The sequence below is a fragment of the Scyliorhinus torazame genome, chromosome 31, assembly GCF_047496885.1.
Source record: "Scyliorhinus torazame isolate Kashiwa2021f chromosome 31, sScyTor2.1, whole genome shotgun sequence".
NCBI classification, from domain to species: domain Eukaryota; kingdom Metazoa; phylum Chordata; class Chondrichthyes; order Carcharhiniformes; family Scyliorhinidae; genus Scyliorhinus; species Scyliorhinus torazame.
In genome coordinates, this window is record NC_092737.1 from 19,489,846 (window position 1) to 19,506,998 (window position 17,153).

General features: G+C 54.1%; 2 protein-coding genes across 14 annotated transcripts in view; one reads left to right on the plus strand and one right to left on the minus strand.

The window, feature by feature from the left end:
• Positions 1 to 2,312, plus strand: part of LOC140404742 (actin-like protein 6B) — a 206,871-nt gene extending 204,559 nt beyond the window's left edge. For all 11 annotated transcript variants that reach the window (XM_072493451.1, XM_072493444.1, XM_072493453.1 and 8 more), the window contains one exon: positions 756 to 2,312. In XM_072493451.1, coding sequence (XP_072349552.1) covers positions 756 to 836 — 81 coding nt within the window. In that variant the 3' untranslated portion in view covers positions 837 to 2,312. The remainder of the gene's footprint in view (positions 1 to 755) is intronic.
• Positions 2,313 to 8,994: 6,682 nt separating this feature from the next.
• The window catches only part of LOC140404744 (ephrin type-B receptor 1-like), a 15,806-nt gene continuing 7,647 nt past the window's right edge, over positions 8,995 to 17,153 (minus strand). For 2 of the 3 annotated variants that reach the window (XM_072493454.1, XM_072493455.1), the window contains exons 2-4: positions 17,103 to 17,153; positions 14,520 to 15,195; positions 8,995 to 9,710 (exon numbers count right to left, since the gene is read on the minus strand). The exon at positions 17,103 to 17,153 is cut by the window's right edge and continues 14 nt beyond it. In XM_072493454.1, coding sequence (XP_072349555.1) covers positions 9,418 to 9,710; positions 14,520 to 15,195; positions 17,103 to 17,153 — 1,020 coding nt within the window. In that variant the 3' untranslated portion in view covers positions 8,995 to 9,417. Of the gene's footprint in view, positions 9,711 to 14,107; positions 15,196 to 17,102 lie in introns of those variants that run through there. The other variant, XM_072493456.1, reaches the window with a different exon arrangement.

Consider the following 17,153-nt stretch of genomic DNA (forward strand, 5'->3'; position numbering starts at 1 on the left):
CTCCCCATATCCCTCACTCCCACCATATCCCCATATCCCTCTCTCCCACACTCTCCATATATCCCTCACTCTCACCATCTCCCCATATCCCTCACTCCCACCATCTCCCCATATCCCTCACTCCCACCCTCTCCCCATATCCCTCACTCCCACCCTCTCCCCATATCCCTCACTCCCACCCTCTCCCCATATCCCTCACTCCCACCCTCTCCCCATATCCCTCACTCCCACCCTCTCCCCATATCCCTCACTCCCACCCTCTCCCCATATCCCTCACTCCCACCAACTCCCCATATCCCTCAATATGGGATTGAATTGGATTTGTTTATTGTCCCGTGTACCGAGGTACAGTGAAAAGTATTTTTCTGCGAGCAGCTCAACAGATCATTAAATACATGGGAAGAAAAGGGAATAAAAGAAAATACATAATAGGGCAACACAACATATACAATGTAACTACATAAGCACTGGCATCGGATGAAGCATACAGGGTGTAGTGTTAATGAGGTCTGTCCATAAGAGGGTCGTTTAGGAGTCTGGTGACAGCGGGGAAGAAGCTGTTTTTGAGTCTGTTTGTGCGTGTTCTCAGACTTCTGTATCTCCTGCCCGATGGAAGAAGTGGGAAGAGTGAGTAAGCCGGGTGGGAGGGAGACAGTGTGTGAGGTCAATGCTTCGGTAAGGAACATGCTTGCTGGGATTATTGGCGTGTTCTTATCCCTGAACGCTCTAATGTTGAGTTTGCTATCTTTGTCCAGGGAACGTTCCAGCAAATGTGGATTTCGAAACAGGAATACGAGGAGGGGGGCAAACAGTGTGTGGAGAGGAAATGCCCCTGAGCTGACGCACCAAACAGAAAGGACTTCCATTAGCTGCCCATGGATCTGCCTGAAAGCCAACCTTCAGTCTGCGTCCCCTTTATCCGTTACCCAACAGGCCTGTCCGGGGCCTGGAGGCCTGGGCCTTTCCTCCGACTTGCCTCACACATTTAACTCGGCCTGTCTCTGCTCGTGGGCCGCAGCCTGACCCTTCCAGTTTCAAGAGGCAGGCCTGAAGGGGAGAGGATCCCGGGTTGGCCACTAAAACTGAGACAGGTTGCAGCAGAGGCCTCCACGCGAAGGGCCAAATCTCTCCCCAGACACGAGGGTCACCAAGGGGCTGGGAGCTGCCTTCACTCTCTGCCTCCTGTCAGCTCTTGGCCACGGTGGCTGTGTAGGCCTCACTTCTCGGGCCATGGTAATGGAGAGGGTTATGTTCCTGGCCTTGCGATTGAAGAGGCCTGAGCTAGTGATCCGACAGTCCCCATCCCGGTCGCCTGGAGACCGAGGTCTCAACCTAAGACCTTCAACCCAGCCAAGTGTGAGCTTTGTCAACAGGATAAGGGGTGGTCAAGTCGAGAGATAGGCTGATGCTGAGAGGATATCTCCCCCTGGCCGGGGAAATCTCCAACCAGGGAAGGCCTCACCCCGTCAGGGGAGATTTCTACACTCAGAGGGGGCCGTGAATCTATGGGGTTCTCTGACGTGGGAAGCTGTGTTCGGGCCTGGTCTGTGAGGGGTGGGGACGGGCATGGGGGGGGGAGAGGCTTTGTTTCTGTAACGTCACCTCAGGTAGACTTCCTGCGCAGGGGACACGACCTCAGCAAAGGGAGGAGCCCTTGTCGCGGACGCCACAGCTATGAGGGCGACATTCACGGAGGAGGCCCGGGGCCCAACAATGGTCAGTTTTGTCCAGCTCAAATCTCCTGCTGACAACCTGGGATGAGGGTGTCTGCCGGTAACTCTACAGGGTTGCCCCCCCCCCCCATCCCCCGACCTTTCACCTTTCCGATCGAACAGCCGGTTCGCTCCGCCTCAGGCCTACTTGGATCTGGCTGCGCCCTCCCCAGTGACAATCAGTTCGATCCAATCCAGGCCCGGGATTGAGGCTGGGAGCCCTGCGCTCTGGGTTAGCGCTGCGCTGTACCGCTCCCGCCATTTCCCAACTGACCCACGCGGGAACTAGAGTTAGGCCCAAAGGAGCTAACGTCTGCTCGCTCAAAGCAGCCCGAGGACCTACCAAACGAGGCGACGAGTTTACATTCTACGCCACCAGCTCCGTGCCAACGTCAAAAGTGTCCGGATTGGTGAGATCGCCGCAACGGATTGGCAGCGACTGGTCACCACACAGAGAGCCAGATGTTTGGGAGTGCGGTTGAGGCAAATTCCATCGGGTTGGGAGATCGGCCGCTGGGTTGGAGTCACACACAAGGGGACTTGGCTTGAAGGTTGGCACATATGGGTTGCGCAAGTTGAGATCGGGCACAGGGTTTTTTGGGGGGGGGGGGGTCAAGGTTTGGCGATGGGGCAAGATAGTGCTGCCGAGGGTCGGGGAGGGGGGATTTGGTAGGGGAGGGGTCGGGCTGGGGGGGCTGGGGTGGTTGGTCGGTGGGGGGGGTGGGTGGGGAGGGGGGGGGGCGGGGGAGGGTGAGGCGTGATTGGGGTTTCGGTTGGGCGTGCGTTTTTGGGGGCATTATGGGACACAGCAGTGGACATTGGGGCAAGTGCGACGGGAGCTACACCTGTGACCTTCGATCCCTGCGCGTCGCCCTCAATCAGCGAAAAGATCCCTCCGATCCCTGACGGAAACGCTAGCCGGTTCCACCGCCGATGTGAGGTTTGCATGGGGGTCTGATTTATGTCGTTCTACTGTCGTTGTTTCAATATAAATTATTGCCACTGATGAACCCAATTTGAGTCATGCTGATGTGTAATTACCTGACTCGGAGGCGTGCCATTGGTGTGGTTTGTGGGGGACACATGTTTCGATGTAATTTCGCATTTGGGAAGGCCGCAACGCCCCTACACACACGCAGACACAAACACACATCTCCCTGCCCCCCTGACCTTAGCCTACCCGTTGACCTACGCGGACGTCAATCAAAATGGCCACCAAACCATTTCGCCCCTTGTTGAGAAAAAGCAGGTTGGGCGGCCATCTTGCGTCGGCCATCTTGCGTCGTCCATCTTGCATCGGCCATCTTGCATCAGCAGGGGGCACAGTGGTTTCTTCAACACTCGAGCGATCTTGCCGAGAAGCGAGACATGTTTTGCCGAAGCTTTCTCGTCTTGCACTCATCAGGCCGAACGCAAGAACGCCAAATGTCAAACTCTAACAACAATTTATACTTCAGGAGCTTGGGGAGCCTTTGTTCTCCTGTTGCTTTCTCCAAGGCAATGTCTCAGCCAATCAGACTTGACTTGCCACCAAATCACCCTTTTCTCCTGCAGTATAGATTGTTATGAGAGTTTGAAGTTTGGCATTATTGTGTTTGTCCTGATAAGTGCAAGATGGAAAAACTTCGACAATTCGGTAATGTTCAAGTTCTGTCCTACCAAGTGCCTGTCAACACGATCTCGTATCACAGGTTAAGGAGCATGAGGGTTAAATTGGACTTGGAAAGTAAAATTTCATGTCCGTTTACTGGTGTGAGTTGTGGCCTCCAGTTCACACAGTGAGTTGGGGCCTTCCCCTCACACTGCGGCCTGGGGCCTTGTCCTCACACAGTGAGTTGGGGCCTTCCCCTCACACTGCGGCCTGGGGCCTTGTCCTCACACAGTGAGTTGGGGCCTTCCCCTCACACTGCGGGCTGGGGCCTTGTCCTCACACTGGGAGCTGGGGCCTTCCCATCACACTGCGGCCTGGGGCCTTGTCCTCACACTGGGAGCTGGGGCCTTCCCATCACACTGTGGCCTGGGGCCTTGTCCTCACACAGTGAGTTGGGGCCTCCCCATCACACTGCGGCCTGGGGCCTTGTCCACACACAGTGAGTTGGGGCCTCCCCATCACACTGCGGCCTGGGGCCTTGTCCTCACACAGTGAGTTGGGGCCTTCCCCTCACACTGCGGGCTGGGGCCTTGTCCTCACACTGGGAGCTGGGGCCTTCCCATCACACTGCGGCCTGGGGCCTTGTCCTCACACTGGGAGCTGGGGCCTTCCCATCACACTGTGGCCTGGGGCCTTGTCCTCACACTGGGAGCTGGGGCCTTCCCCTCACACTGCGGGTTGGGGCCTTGTCCTCACACAGTGAGTTGAGGCCTGTTCCTCACACAGTGGGCTGGGGCCTTGTCCTCACACTGGGAGCTGGGGCCTTCCCCTCACACTGCGGGCTGGGGCCTTGTCCTCACACTGGGAGCTGGGGCCTTCCCCTCACACTGCGGGTTGGGGCCTTGTCCTCACACAGTGAGTTGAGGCCTGTTCCTCACACAGTGTGCTGGGGCCTTGTCCTCACACTGGGAGCTGGGGCCTTCCCCTCACACTGCGGGTTGGGGCCTTGTCCTCACACAGTGAGTTGAGGCCTGTTCCTCACACAGTGGGTTGGGGCCAGTTCCCCACACTGAGAGTTGAGGCCTGTTCCTCACACTGGGAGCTGGGGCCTTCCCCTCACACTGCGGGCTGGGGCCTAGTCCTCACACAGTGAGTTGGGGCCTTCCCCTCACACTGCAGGCTTGGGCCTTGTCCTCACACTGGGAGCTGGGGCCTTCCCCTCACACTGCAGGCTGTGGCCTTGTCCTCACACAGTGAGTTGGGGCTTTCCCCTCACACTGCGGCCTGGGGCATTGTCCTCCCAGTGAGTTTGGACCTCTACCTCACACTGTGGGCTAGGGCCTTGTCCTCACACAGTGAGTTGGGGCCTTCCCTTCACACTGCAGGCTGGGGCCTTGTCCTCACACAGTGGCTTGGGGCCAGTTCCCCACACTGAGAGTTGGGGCCTGCTGCTCACACTGGAAGATGGGATCTTCCCTTCACACAGTGAGTTGAGGCCTGTTCCTCACACTGGGAGCTGGGGCCTTCCCCTCACACTGCAGGCTGGGGCCTTGTCCTCACAGTGAGTTGGGGCCTTCCCCTCACACTGCAGGCTGGGGCCTTGTCCTCACACAGTGAGTTGGGGCCTGTACCTCACACTGCGGGCTGGGCCCTGTACCTCACACTGAGAGCCGGGGCCTGTTCCTCACACTAGGAGATGGGACCTTCCCTTCACACGGTGAGTTGAGGCCTGTTCCTCACGCTGGGAGCTGAGTCTGTTCCTACACTGGGAGCTGTGTCATTGTCCTCACACAGTGATCTGGGGCCTGCCCCACACACTTGGAGCTGGAACCTTGCACTCACACAGAGAGCTGGGGCCTGTTCCTCACACTGCCAGCTGGGGTCTTGTCCCCACACAGAGAGTTGGGGCCTGAGCTCACACTGGGAGATGGGGCCTTGGCTCCACACAGTGAGTTTGGGCCTGTTCCTCACACAGCAAGCTCGGGCCTGGCCTTCACACTGGGAGCTGGGGCCTTGATCTCAGACAGCAAGTCAGGGCCTGTTTCTGACACTGGGAGCCACACAGCAAATTGGGGCCTATACCTCACACTGGAAGCCACACAGCAAATTGGGGCCTGTTCCTCACATTGGGAGATGGGGCTTGCCCTCACACAGTGAGTTGGGCCTGTTCCTCACACAGCAAGCTCGGGCCTGGCACTCACACTGCGAGCTTGGGCCTTGTCCAAAGACAGCAAGTTGGGGCCTATACCTCACACTGGGAGCCACACAGCAAGTTGGGGCCTGTTCCTCATATTGTGAGATGGGGCCTACCCTTCAAACACTAAGTTGGGGCCTGTACCCCACACCGATATATCATAATGCACATGATATCAAATACTTATTTGTCCACCTTCAGATGACAGAATGTTCAAATCGATACTGATTTAATATTTTAATAAAAGATTGGGACGGGGGAATGATCCAATCTCTTCTAGGTCACTGACATCTGATCAAAATGCCTCACACGATGAAGCTCCGTGGATATCGTTCAGTAAACTAGAGTGAATGCTTTGATCGACTTTCACCTGGTCCAGGTCCTGTAACATCCTTACATCCTCCAAAATGAAAACACGTGTTATGAATATTTTTGATGCATATATCATATTTTTACATTTTATTTTCGAGCTGAACTTTCTACTGAGGGAGGGTTGTGGGTGTGAGGGGGGTGGGGGGGGGGGGGGGGTGGAGGGTGCTCTGCTAGGCAGATGTCCCTTGGAACAGGTGGCCATTCCTGATATGGGGGTGAGTAAATTGAGGCCTATTTCAGACGAGTCCTTCACTTGACGTCGATGCACCTCGAGGTTACAGTCATTCGGCGGAGGCGAGCCAACTCCCCAAAGACTGGGGGCGTCTCCTATTCCATGTGCCTCAGTATCACCAAGCGTAGCTACTTCCTAGACAGGCCTGAGGCCTTTGGAGTGTGCCATAGGGAGAGGAGGACGTCATTCGGCCTGTTTGTGACAGGCAGGTAGAATCAGGTTGCTGTCCCAATCCCATGTCCCTTGATAGCACTGCTCAACGAAAATCGATCAATCCCAGTCTCCAAATCTCTGGCTTGCACCCTCAGGAGAGAGGGTTACAATTTCCCATTGTGTGTGGAAAAGTGACTCCCTCCTAAACGGGTCAGAAGGGATGATGTCTCCGAGTTTCCCTAGCAGAGGGAACCGTTTCTCTCCACCTCCTCTTCCACGTGCCAATCACGAAGAGGGCGTCGGCGACCTTTGACTTCCATTGGATTGGTGCATGGTTCTTCCTGGTCAAGGACTGCGGTGGTTTGCGGGGGGCCTTCTGTGGTTCGGCTGCCCAGGGAACTCTCCCGCTCGTCACTGCCTGCACTCAGGCATTTCCGAAGGATCGTCACACCTTCCACGGACATCATTTCTTGAAGAGGAGCTTAATCTGGGATACTCTTTATCTCTCTCACTCTCTGCCTTTATCGGTCTCTCTCTTGTTCTTTCTCTCTCTTCATCTGCCTCCTTCCATTCTCTCTCCATGTCTATCTCTCTTCCTCTCGTTTTCTCTCCTACTCCTCATTTTTCTCTTCCTTCCTAACTCTCGTTCTTTCTTTCTCTCGCTTCATCTGTCTCTCTTCCCCTCTCCCTTTTCCTCCCTCTCTCCCTCTATCTCTTGCTCTTTTTTCCTCACCTACATTCTTTCTCTTCCTCTCTCCCTCCCCCTCTCTTCCTCTTTCTCTCTTTCATTTCCTCGCTCTTTCTTCGTCTCTTTCATTCACCCTCTCTTCCTCCCTCCTGTTTCCTGTCTCTCTTTCTTCCCCATTGCCTCGCTTTCTCTCTTCCTCCCTCCCCCCTCCTCTCTCTGACCTTTTCCTCGCTCACTTTTTCTCTCAATTCCTCTTCCTCTTTCACATTCTCTCTCTCCGTTCTCCCTCTTCCCCCCCCCATTCGCTCTTGCTTCCTCTCTCTCTCCCTCCCACTTTCCTCTCTTTTTCTCTTTTCCTCACTCTCTCTCTTCATCTCTCCCTCCTCCTGTCTCCCGATTCCTCTCTTCCTTTCTCTCTCTTTCTCACTCTGTCCGTTCCTCTCTCTCTTCCCCTCTTTCTCTGTCCACTCTGTCAAATAATTACAACATTCTAAACACCCAGATCCGATCACCCCCTCGGCCTTTTAGATTCAAGGTGAGTCTGTCCAACCCACGCTCGGAATTTGATCCATGGAACCGGACAGTGAAGGAGGCCAATCGGCCCATCGAATCTGCACCAACCCTCTGAAGGAGCCTCCTTAGCATAAGGGCCAACATTATCTTTGTGGTCAGTTATTGCACGGGTCCGCTTTGGAGAGCGTTAAGGTTGGTGGAATTGCGGATAGAGATGAGGACTGTCAGAAGATCCAGCAGGATTTAGATCGTTTGCCGACTTGGGCGGAGAGATGGCAGATGGAGTTTAATCCGGACAAATGTGAGGTAATGCATTTTGGAAGGTCTAATGCAGGTAGGGAATATACAGTGAATGGTAGAACCCTCAAGTATTGACAGTCAGAGAGATCTAGGAGTACAGGTCCACAGGTCGCTGAAAGGGGCAACACAGGTGGAGAAGGTAGTCAAGAAGGCATACGGCATGCTTGCCTTCATTGGCCGGGGCATTGAGTATAAGAATTGGCAAGTCATGTTGCAGCTGTATAGAACCTTAGTTAGGCCACACTTGGAGTATAGTGTTCAATTCTGGTCACCACACTACCAGAAGGATGTGGAGGCTTTAGAGAGGGTGCAGAAGAGATTTACCAGGATGTTGCCTGGTATGTAGGGCATTAGATATGAGGAGCGGTTGAATAAACTCGGTTTGTTCTCACTGGAACGAAGGAGGTTGAGGGGCGACCTGATAGAGGTATACAAAATTATGAGGGGCATAGACAGAGTGGATAGTCAGAGGCTTTTCCCCAGGGTAGAGGGGTCAATTACTAGGGGGCATAGGTTTAAGGTGCGAGGGGCAAGGTTTAGAGGAGATGTACGAGGCACGTTTTTACACAGAGGGTAGTGGGTGCCTGGAACCCGCTGCCGGAGGAGGTGGAAGCAGGGACGATAGTGACATTTAAGGGGCATCTTGACAAATACATGAATAGGATGGGAATAGAGGGATATAGACCCAGGAAGTGTAGAAGATTGTAGTTTAGTCGGGCAGCATGGTCGGCACGGGCTTGGAGGGCCGAAGGGCCTGTTCCTGTGCTGTACATTTCTTTGTTCTTTGTTTGTTGTAAGAGGCAGGGGGCGGATTCTCCCTTCTGACGGCAGAGTGTTGGACGCCGTCGTGAAAACCGGAGAGTTTTACGACGGCGTCACCGGACCGCTAAGTGTATCAATCCTCGGCCCTGGAGGGGGCCAGCACGGCACTGGAGTGACTCACGCCGCTCCAGCTGCCGATACGGGCGCCGTGGGCCTGCGCACGCGCGCTGCGACCGTCGCGAACCCGCGCTAGTTGCCTTCTCCGCGCCGGCCCCGATGCAACATGGCGTAAGGCTACCGGGGCCGGCCCACTTCCCCAGTAGGCCCCGATCGCGGGCCAGGCCACGGTGGAGGCCCCCCACCCCCGCCCCGGTGTCGGACCCCCTCTCTGCCCCCCCACTAGACCGCCCCACCCCCCCCCTTCCCCCCCCCCCCGCCACAGGATGCAGGCCGAGGTCCCGCTGGCTCAGACCACATGTGAACGGTGAGAGCGGGTCTCGGCCTATCTCGGCGGCCACTCGGCCCAACCCGCGCGGAGAATCCCCCAACCCCTCCCCCAGCCTTGCTAATGGTCTCTCTGGGGAATGAGGGACGTTCGTGGCCAGGTCTATGCTAATGTGGTTGACGTTTCAAAATGGCGGCTGCCTCGTTGCCTATGGTTACGGATGCGCCCTGCGGTTGGGTTTCTGGTGCTTTGGATGTCTGAACGAACAAAGGGGGGTGAAGGGTGGGCAGCAAAGTCCAGGAATAACTATCAGGAAAATATTGTGGCAGGCGAGGGTCGGAGGTTACCGGGTGAGTGAACCCGGCTGGATGTGGTTTTGGACGGACAAAGGGGACTTCCGTTTCCCACGTTCCTGTCGATATCCGGTCGCGGTTCCCCGGTCCAAAGCGGATCCCTCAGTTTCCGTCTCCGTCGCCGGCTCCCGGGGCGATCGCATCTTCGGCCAGCCGGTATTGGGGGGGTTCGCCGGGCGCAGGGGGTAGCCTCCGCGAGAGGGCGAGGAGGGACGAGTTGAGGGCCTCCACGGTGCGGGTCAGCCGGCCCAAGGCCTCGGCCTGCTTCTCCAGCAGCTGCTGGTTGGCTCGTAGCAGGCCCTCCAGTTGGCCGCAGGAGGAGGGGCCCAGAGCATCCTGGGAGAGGCCTTGTTCGGACTCCACCTCAGGGAGGGCCACCGGGTCTTCAACCGTTGCTGCAGGGAATGGATCGAGTTCAGCGCATTGCGGTAAAGTGGACATCGGCAGCATTATTTTTTTTTTCAGTTTGACTTTCCTTTACCTCAGGTGAATGAATTGTGAGGGAATCACAGAATAACCAATCGCGAGGGAACAGCAGCAAAAGGCCATTCAACCCAGGTGGTCCTGACTGACCCACCCTATCAGCCTATCCCTCTGTTCCATAGAACCATAGAATCCCCACAGTGCAGAAGGAGGCCATTCGGCCCATCGAGTCCGCACCGGCCCTTGGAAAGAGCACTCTACTTAAGCCCCCCGTGACCCAGTAACCCCACCTCGCCCTTTTTTGGGGGGACACTCAGGGGCAATTTAGCGCGGCCAATCCACTCTAACCAGCACATCTTTGGGCTGCGGGAGGAAACCGGAGCACCCGGAGGAAACCCACGCACACACGGGGGGAGGACGTGTGCAGACTCCGCACAGACAGTGACCCAAGCCGGAATCGAACCCGGGACCCTGGAGCTGCGCCAGCGTTAGTTGCCCATCCCTAAGTGTCCTTGAGGGGGCAGTCAAGAATCAACCGTGTTGCTGTGGGCTCTGGAGTCACGTGTAGGCCAGACCGGGGTAAGGGCGGCAGATTTCCTTCCCTGAAGGGCATTAGTGAACCAGACGGGTTTTTTTAACGACAATCCACAATGGTCGTCACTAGACTTTTAAATCCAGATTTTATTGAATTCAAATTTCACCATCGGCAGTAGCGGGACGTGAACCTGGGTCTCTGGTTAACTAGTTCAGTGACATTACCACTATGCCATCGCCTCCCCTTATGTCTATGTTTCCCCCCGCACCCCCCTGCCCCGAAGGTGGAACAGCTCCTCTACTTCCCTTGTGAAAACCTTTCATATTTGCAGAGAACTGAATTAATTACCGCGCCATGGGCCCAGCGAAGTTGCGGCCTAGTGGTAGGCTCCTGGAGCACAAAGGTCAGAAAGGGTAGAAGGGAGGAGATGAGGCAAACATTGAGGGGTAATTAGGATGCTAGCTTGGGCCTTTGCAGTTCGTAGGCTGTGGTGGGAGCGAGGTGGCCGCCATTTTGTAATCTGGGACAAATAGAAAATAGGACCAGGAGGAGGCCCCTTGAACCTGCTCCACCATTCATCACGATCATGGCTGATCATCCAACTCAATAGCCTAATCCTGCTTTCCCCCCATATCCTTTGATTCCCTTCACCCTAAGTGCTTTATCTAACTGCTTCTGGAAAACATAGTGATTTGGCCTCAAGTACTCCCTGTGGTAGTGAATTCCACAGGCCAGCCGCTCTCTGGGTGGAGAAATGTCTCCTCATCTCTGTCCTAAATGGTCTCCCCCGTATCCTCAGACTGTGACCCCTGGGTCTGGACACCCCCCCACCATCGGGAACATCCTTCCTGCATCTACCCTGTCCAGTCCCCCCCCACCATCGGGAACATCCTTCCTGCATCGACCCTGTCCAGTCCCCCCCCACCATCGGGAACACCCTTCCTGCATCGACCCTGTCCAGTCCCCCCCACCATCGGGAACATCCTTCCTGCATCGACCCTGTCCAGTCCCCCCCCCCCACCACCACCATCGGGAACATCCTTCCTGCATCGACCCTGTCCAGACCCCCCCCCCCCACCACCACCATCGGGAACATCCTTCCTGCATCGACCCTGTCCAGTCCCCCCCCCCCCACCGTCGGGAACATCCTTCCTGCATCTCTCCTGTCCAGTCCCCCCCACCATCAGGAACATCCTTCCTGCATCGACCCTGTCCCGTCCCCCCCACCATCGGGAACATCCTTCCTGCATCGACCCTGTCCAGTCCCCCCCCCACCACCACCACCATCGGGAACATCCTTCCTGCATCGACCCTGTCCAGACCCCCCCCCCCCCCCCCCCCCCCACCATCGGGAACGTCCTTCCTGCATCGACCCTGTCCAGTCCCGTCCCCCCACCATCGGGAACATCCTGCATCGACCCTGTCCAGTCCGGTTAGAATTTTATCGGTCTCTATGAGATCCCCCCTCATTCTCCTGAACTCCAGCGAATACAATCCTAACCGACTCAATCTCTCCTCGTACGTCAGTCCCGCCATCCCAGGAATCAGTCTGGTAAACCTTTGCTGCTCCCTCGAGAGCAAGAACATCCTTCCTCAGAGAAGGAGACCAAAACTGCCCACAATACTCCAGGTGTGGTCTCACCAAGACCCTGTATAATCGCAGCAACACATCCCTGTTCCTGTGCTCGAGTCCTCTCGCTATGAAGGCCATTTGCCTTCTTTACCGCCTGCTGTACCTGCACGCTTACCTTCCGCGACTGGTGCACGAGGACACCCAGGTCTCGGTGCACACTCCCCTCTCCTAATTTATGGCCATTCAGATAATAATCTGCTTCCCGTTTTTGCTGCCGAAATGGATAACCTCACATTTATCCACATTCTACTGCATCTGCCATGCGCTTGCCCACTCGCTCAACCTGTCCAAATCCCGCTGAAGGATCTCCGCATCCTCCTCACAGCTCACCCTCCCATCCGACTTGGTGTCATCTGCAAATTTGGAGATATTGCATTTTGTTCCCTCATCTAAATCATGTATATACATTGTGAATAGCTGGGGCCCCAGCACCGATCCCTGCGGTACCCCACTAGTCACCGCCTGTCAATATAAAAAAGACCCATTAATTCCTACTCTTTGTCTCCTGCCTGCCAACTGGTTTTCTATCCACCTCAATACACTCCCCCTAATCCCGTACGCTTTAATTTTACACGCTAATCTCTCAATTGTCAAAAGCCGACTGAAATTCCAAATATACCACATCCACTGGCTCCCCCATGTCAATTCTGCGAGTTACATCCTCAAAGAATTCCAGTAGATTCGTCAAGCATGCTTTCTCCTTCATAAACCCAGGCTGACTCTGTCCGATCCTGCCACTGGTTTCTAAGTGTTCCGCTGTAAAACCTTTGAGAATGGATTCTAGAATTTCCCCACTACTGATGTCAGGCTGAATGGCCCACAATTCCCTGTTTTCCCTCTCCCTCCCTTTTTAAATATTGGAGTGATGTTAGCCACCCTCCAATCTGCAGGGACTGTTCCAGAGTCTATAGAATCTCGGAAGACGACCGCCAATGCATCCAGTATTTCTAGAGCCACTTCCTTAAGGACCTTGGGATGCCGATTAGCACATCCTCGGGATTCATCAGCCTTCAATCCCATCAATATCCCCAATTTGACCTACCGTTCTCCCCTCTAACTAAACCCTAAACTGTAAGGGCTAGAAGGCTGGGAACAGATGAAGTCCATGAGGAAGATAAGGAAAATAGGAACTTATCGAAGAGTCAGGAGGGCTAAAAGGGGTCACAAAAGGTCATCGGAAAACAGGGTTAAGGAAAATCCCAAGGCTTTTTACACATATATAAAGTGCAAGAGGGTAGCCAGGGAAAGGGTTGGCCTACTCAAGGACAGGGGAGGGAACCTGTGCGTGGAGCCAGAGGAAATGGGTGAAGTTCTGAATGAGTACTTTGCGTCAGTATTCACCAAAGAGAAGGACTTGGTGGATGATGAATCTGGGGAAGGGTGTGAAGATAGCCTGGGTCACATTGAGATCCAAAAAGGAGGTGGTGTTGGGCGTCCTGAAAGACATTAAGGTAGATAAGTCCCCAGGGCCTGATGGGATCTACCCCAGAATACTGAGGGAGGCAAGGGAGGAAATTACTGGGGCCTTGATAGTAATCTTTGTATCCTGGCTACAAGGGAGGTCTTGGAAATGAAAATGAAATGAAAATCGCTTATTGGCACGAGTAGGCTTCAATGAAGCCACGCTAAATAAATAAATAGTGCCTGTTAAAATAGACTCTGTTTGTTGTTTGCTGAATTAAGAGACCCTGTTTAAATAGACTCTGTTTGCTGTTTGCTGAATTAAGAGACCCTGTTTAAATAGACTCTGTTTGTTGTTTGCTGAATTAAGAGACCCTGTTTAAATAGACTCTGTTTGCTGAATTAAGAGACCCTGTTTAAATAGACTCTGTTTGTTGTTTGCTGAATTAAGAGACCCTGTTTAAATAGACTCTGTTTGCTGAATTAAGAGACCCTGTTTAAATAGACTCTGTTTGTTGTTTGCTGAATTAAGAGACCCTGTTTAAATAGACTCTGTTTGCTGAATTAAGAGACCCTGTTTAAATAGACTCTGTTTGTTGTTTGCTGAATTAAGAGACCCTGTTTAAATAGACTCTGTTTGCTGAATTAAGAGACCCTGTTTAAATAGACTCTGTTTGTTGTTTGCTGAATTAAGAGACCCTGTTTAAATAGACTCTGCATATTGTTTGCTGAATTAAGGGACCCTCTATAAATAGACTCTCGTAGTCTATGCATGTTGTTTGCTGAATTAAGAGGCCCTGTTGAAATAGACTCTGTTTATTGTTGCTGAATAAATAGAGCTTGTTATAATAGATTGTGTTGTTTGCTTAATTAAGGGACCCTGTTTCAGTAAATTGTGTTGTTTGCTGGAAGGGTGTTAGAAATTGAGGAATATAGCATTCAGAAGAGAAATAGGCTTTTCAACCCATAGGGTGAATGGACTACATAAGTACCCTTCCCTTCCATCTCACTGAGCTCAATCAATCGCCCACGGACAGTTAGAGATGACCAATAAATGTTGGCCAAGGCAGCGATGCCCACATTCCACGAAGAGCCTTCTGGACTTTCACACTCGCTACTCCTGGTCCCGAGAGTTCACTATCAGAAAAGGTACTAAGAAGGTAAGACCTTTGTGATGCCCAGAGGATCATATTAGCTGATGGAACCCATTACCTGTGCACGCAGTGACCACTTCGTTGCTCTGGTACCCAGGCCGACACCTGCACCCTCCGACGGGTACCACCCAGTCTCCCTCACTGGTGCAGTGCATCTTGAGCGGGACGGAGGCCTCTTCCGCGTTGGCAACGCAGGCGCCCTTGGCCACCGCCAACATGGCCAGGCTGGGCCCCGCCGGGGTCCCGGGGAAGTGGGCCAAGTTGGCGATGGTGGCTGGGCACTTCTTGAAGGAGGCCCGCACAGAGAGGAGGTTGATGCAGGCCCCTCGGTCGCGGAAGGCCAGGTGGAAGCCAGCCCCGGTGAGGGGCCCGACGGGCACGGTAGCCCTGTTGACCTTGCCCATCCCCCCGAGGACGAAGACATGCTCGGCGGTGATGTCCTGGGCCTTGGTGTACGTAGCCTTCATCTGGGCAGCGTCGCTGGCCGAGGGGGCGGCCTCGGAGTCCTTCTCGAGGTAGTAGACAGCAAAGGTCTCCCGGCACGACCCGGCAGAGTTGGAGATGGAGCCGCAGTCTCTCATGGTATATCTGAGCGCCACATAAACCACACGGGCCTCCCCCCTCTCTACGTAGCCACTCCGCAGCCAATTGTCCTGGTTGGGGCCCTCCATGTTGCACACTCGATAGGTCCTGATGGCGTTGAAGCTTTTGTCCACGGCCACAGTCTCTTCCCACTGTCACGAGAGAGAAAATTGAACAAAATTCAACTCCGCCCCTCCCGACATCCCAACCCTCCGACCACCACCAAGCCAGCTAGGATTGTGGTAAGACGGCTTTGAGGAGGTAACAAGGAAGTTAGACAAAGGAGAACCAGTGGACGTGATTTATTGAGATTCCCAGAAGGCCTTTGACAAGGTGCCGCACAGGAGACTGTTAAATAAGTTAAGAGCCCCTGGCGTTCGGGGTAAGATCCTGGCATGGATAGAGGATTGGCTGACTGGCGGAAGGCAGAGAGTGGGGATAAAGGGGGCTTTTTCAGGGTGGCAGCCGGTGACTAGTGGTGTGCCTCAGGGGTCTGTGCTGGGACCACAACATTTCACAATATACATTAATGATCTGGAAGAAGGCACTGAAGGCACTGTTGCTAAGTTTGCAGATGATACAGAGATCTGTAGTGGGACGGGTAGTATTGAGGAAGCAGGGGGGCTGCAGAAGGACTTGGACAGGCTAGGAGAGTGGGCAAAGAAGTGGCAGATGGAATACAATGTGGGAAAGTGTGAGGTTAGGCACTTTGGAAGGAGGAATCCAGGCGTAGACTATTTTCTAAATGGGGAGAGGCTTTGGAAATCAGAAGCACAAAGGGACTGAGGAGTCCTTGTTCACGATTCTCTTAAGGTTAACGTGCAGGTTCAGTCGGCAGTTAGGAAGGCAAATGCAATGTTAGCATTCATGTCGAGAGGGCTAGAATTCAAGACCAGGGATGTACTTCTGAGGCTGTAGAAGGCTCTGGTCAGAACCCATTTGGAATATTGTGAGCAGTCTCGGGCCCCGTATCTAAGGAAGGATGTGCTGGGGCCTTGGAAAGGGTCCAGAGGAGGTTCACAAGAATGATCCCTGGAATGAAGAGCTTGTCGTACGAGGAACGATTGAGGACTCTGGGTCTGTACTCGTTGGAGTTTAGAAGGATGAGGGGGGATCTTATTGAAACTTACAGGATACTGCGAGGCCTGGATAGAGTGGACGTGGAGAGAATGTTTCCACTTGTAGGAAAAACTAGAATCAGAGGACACAGCCTCAGACTGAAGGGACGATCCTTTAAAACAGCGATGAGGAGGAATTTCTCCAGCCAGAGGGTGGGGAATCTGTGGAACTCTTTGCCGCAGAAGGCTGTGGAGGCCAAATCACTGAGTGTCTTTAAGACAGAGATAGATAGGTTCTTGATTAATGAGGGGATCAGGGGTTACGGGGAGAAGGCAGGAGAATGGGGATGAGAAAATATCAGCCATGATTGAATGGCGGAGCAGACTCGATGGGCCGAGTGGCCTAATTCTGCTCCTGTGTCTTGTGGACCATGCTGGTCAGTGATTGGCTGAATTTGAGTTATGTCACTGTCCTCCACTCCCCGCGTTTTTGTGGGGAAATCACTCTGTTTCTGTTGGGACCCTGCTGTAGTTTGGATAATGTGTTTGTACCCTGCTGAAGTAGACTCTGTTTGTTGTTTGCTGAATAAAGTGACCCTGTTTGTCATTTGCCACGCCCCCACCTCTACTGCCACATTGACTCCAAATAAAATGCTGCTTTCCTGTCCTATCTCCCCCCCCCCCCCCCCGCCCCCCTCACCCTCCCCTGCCTGTTCCTGCCATCCCTTGCCTACTGCTGCTCTCTCCGGCCCTCTCCCACCCTCCACTGCCCTCCCCTGACTTCCCCCACCCTCTCCTGAATCATTCGGACGTTTTACCCCATTGGTGCTCGGGAGCAAGGAACCATGGGCCCCTACAGTGCAGAAGGAGGCCATTCGGCCCATCGATCCTGCAGCGGTTCTCTGAAGGAGCACCCTAACTAGGCTCACTCCCCCGCCTTATCCCAGTCAGATAACAAGCCATTGGCATGTACCCTGTCGCGGTCTCAATGTGTGCCTTACCCCGTCAGCGGGCATCACCAGCCAGTTCAGCTCCTCCTGCTCCAGCTCCGT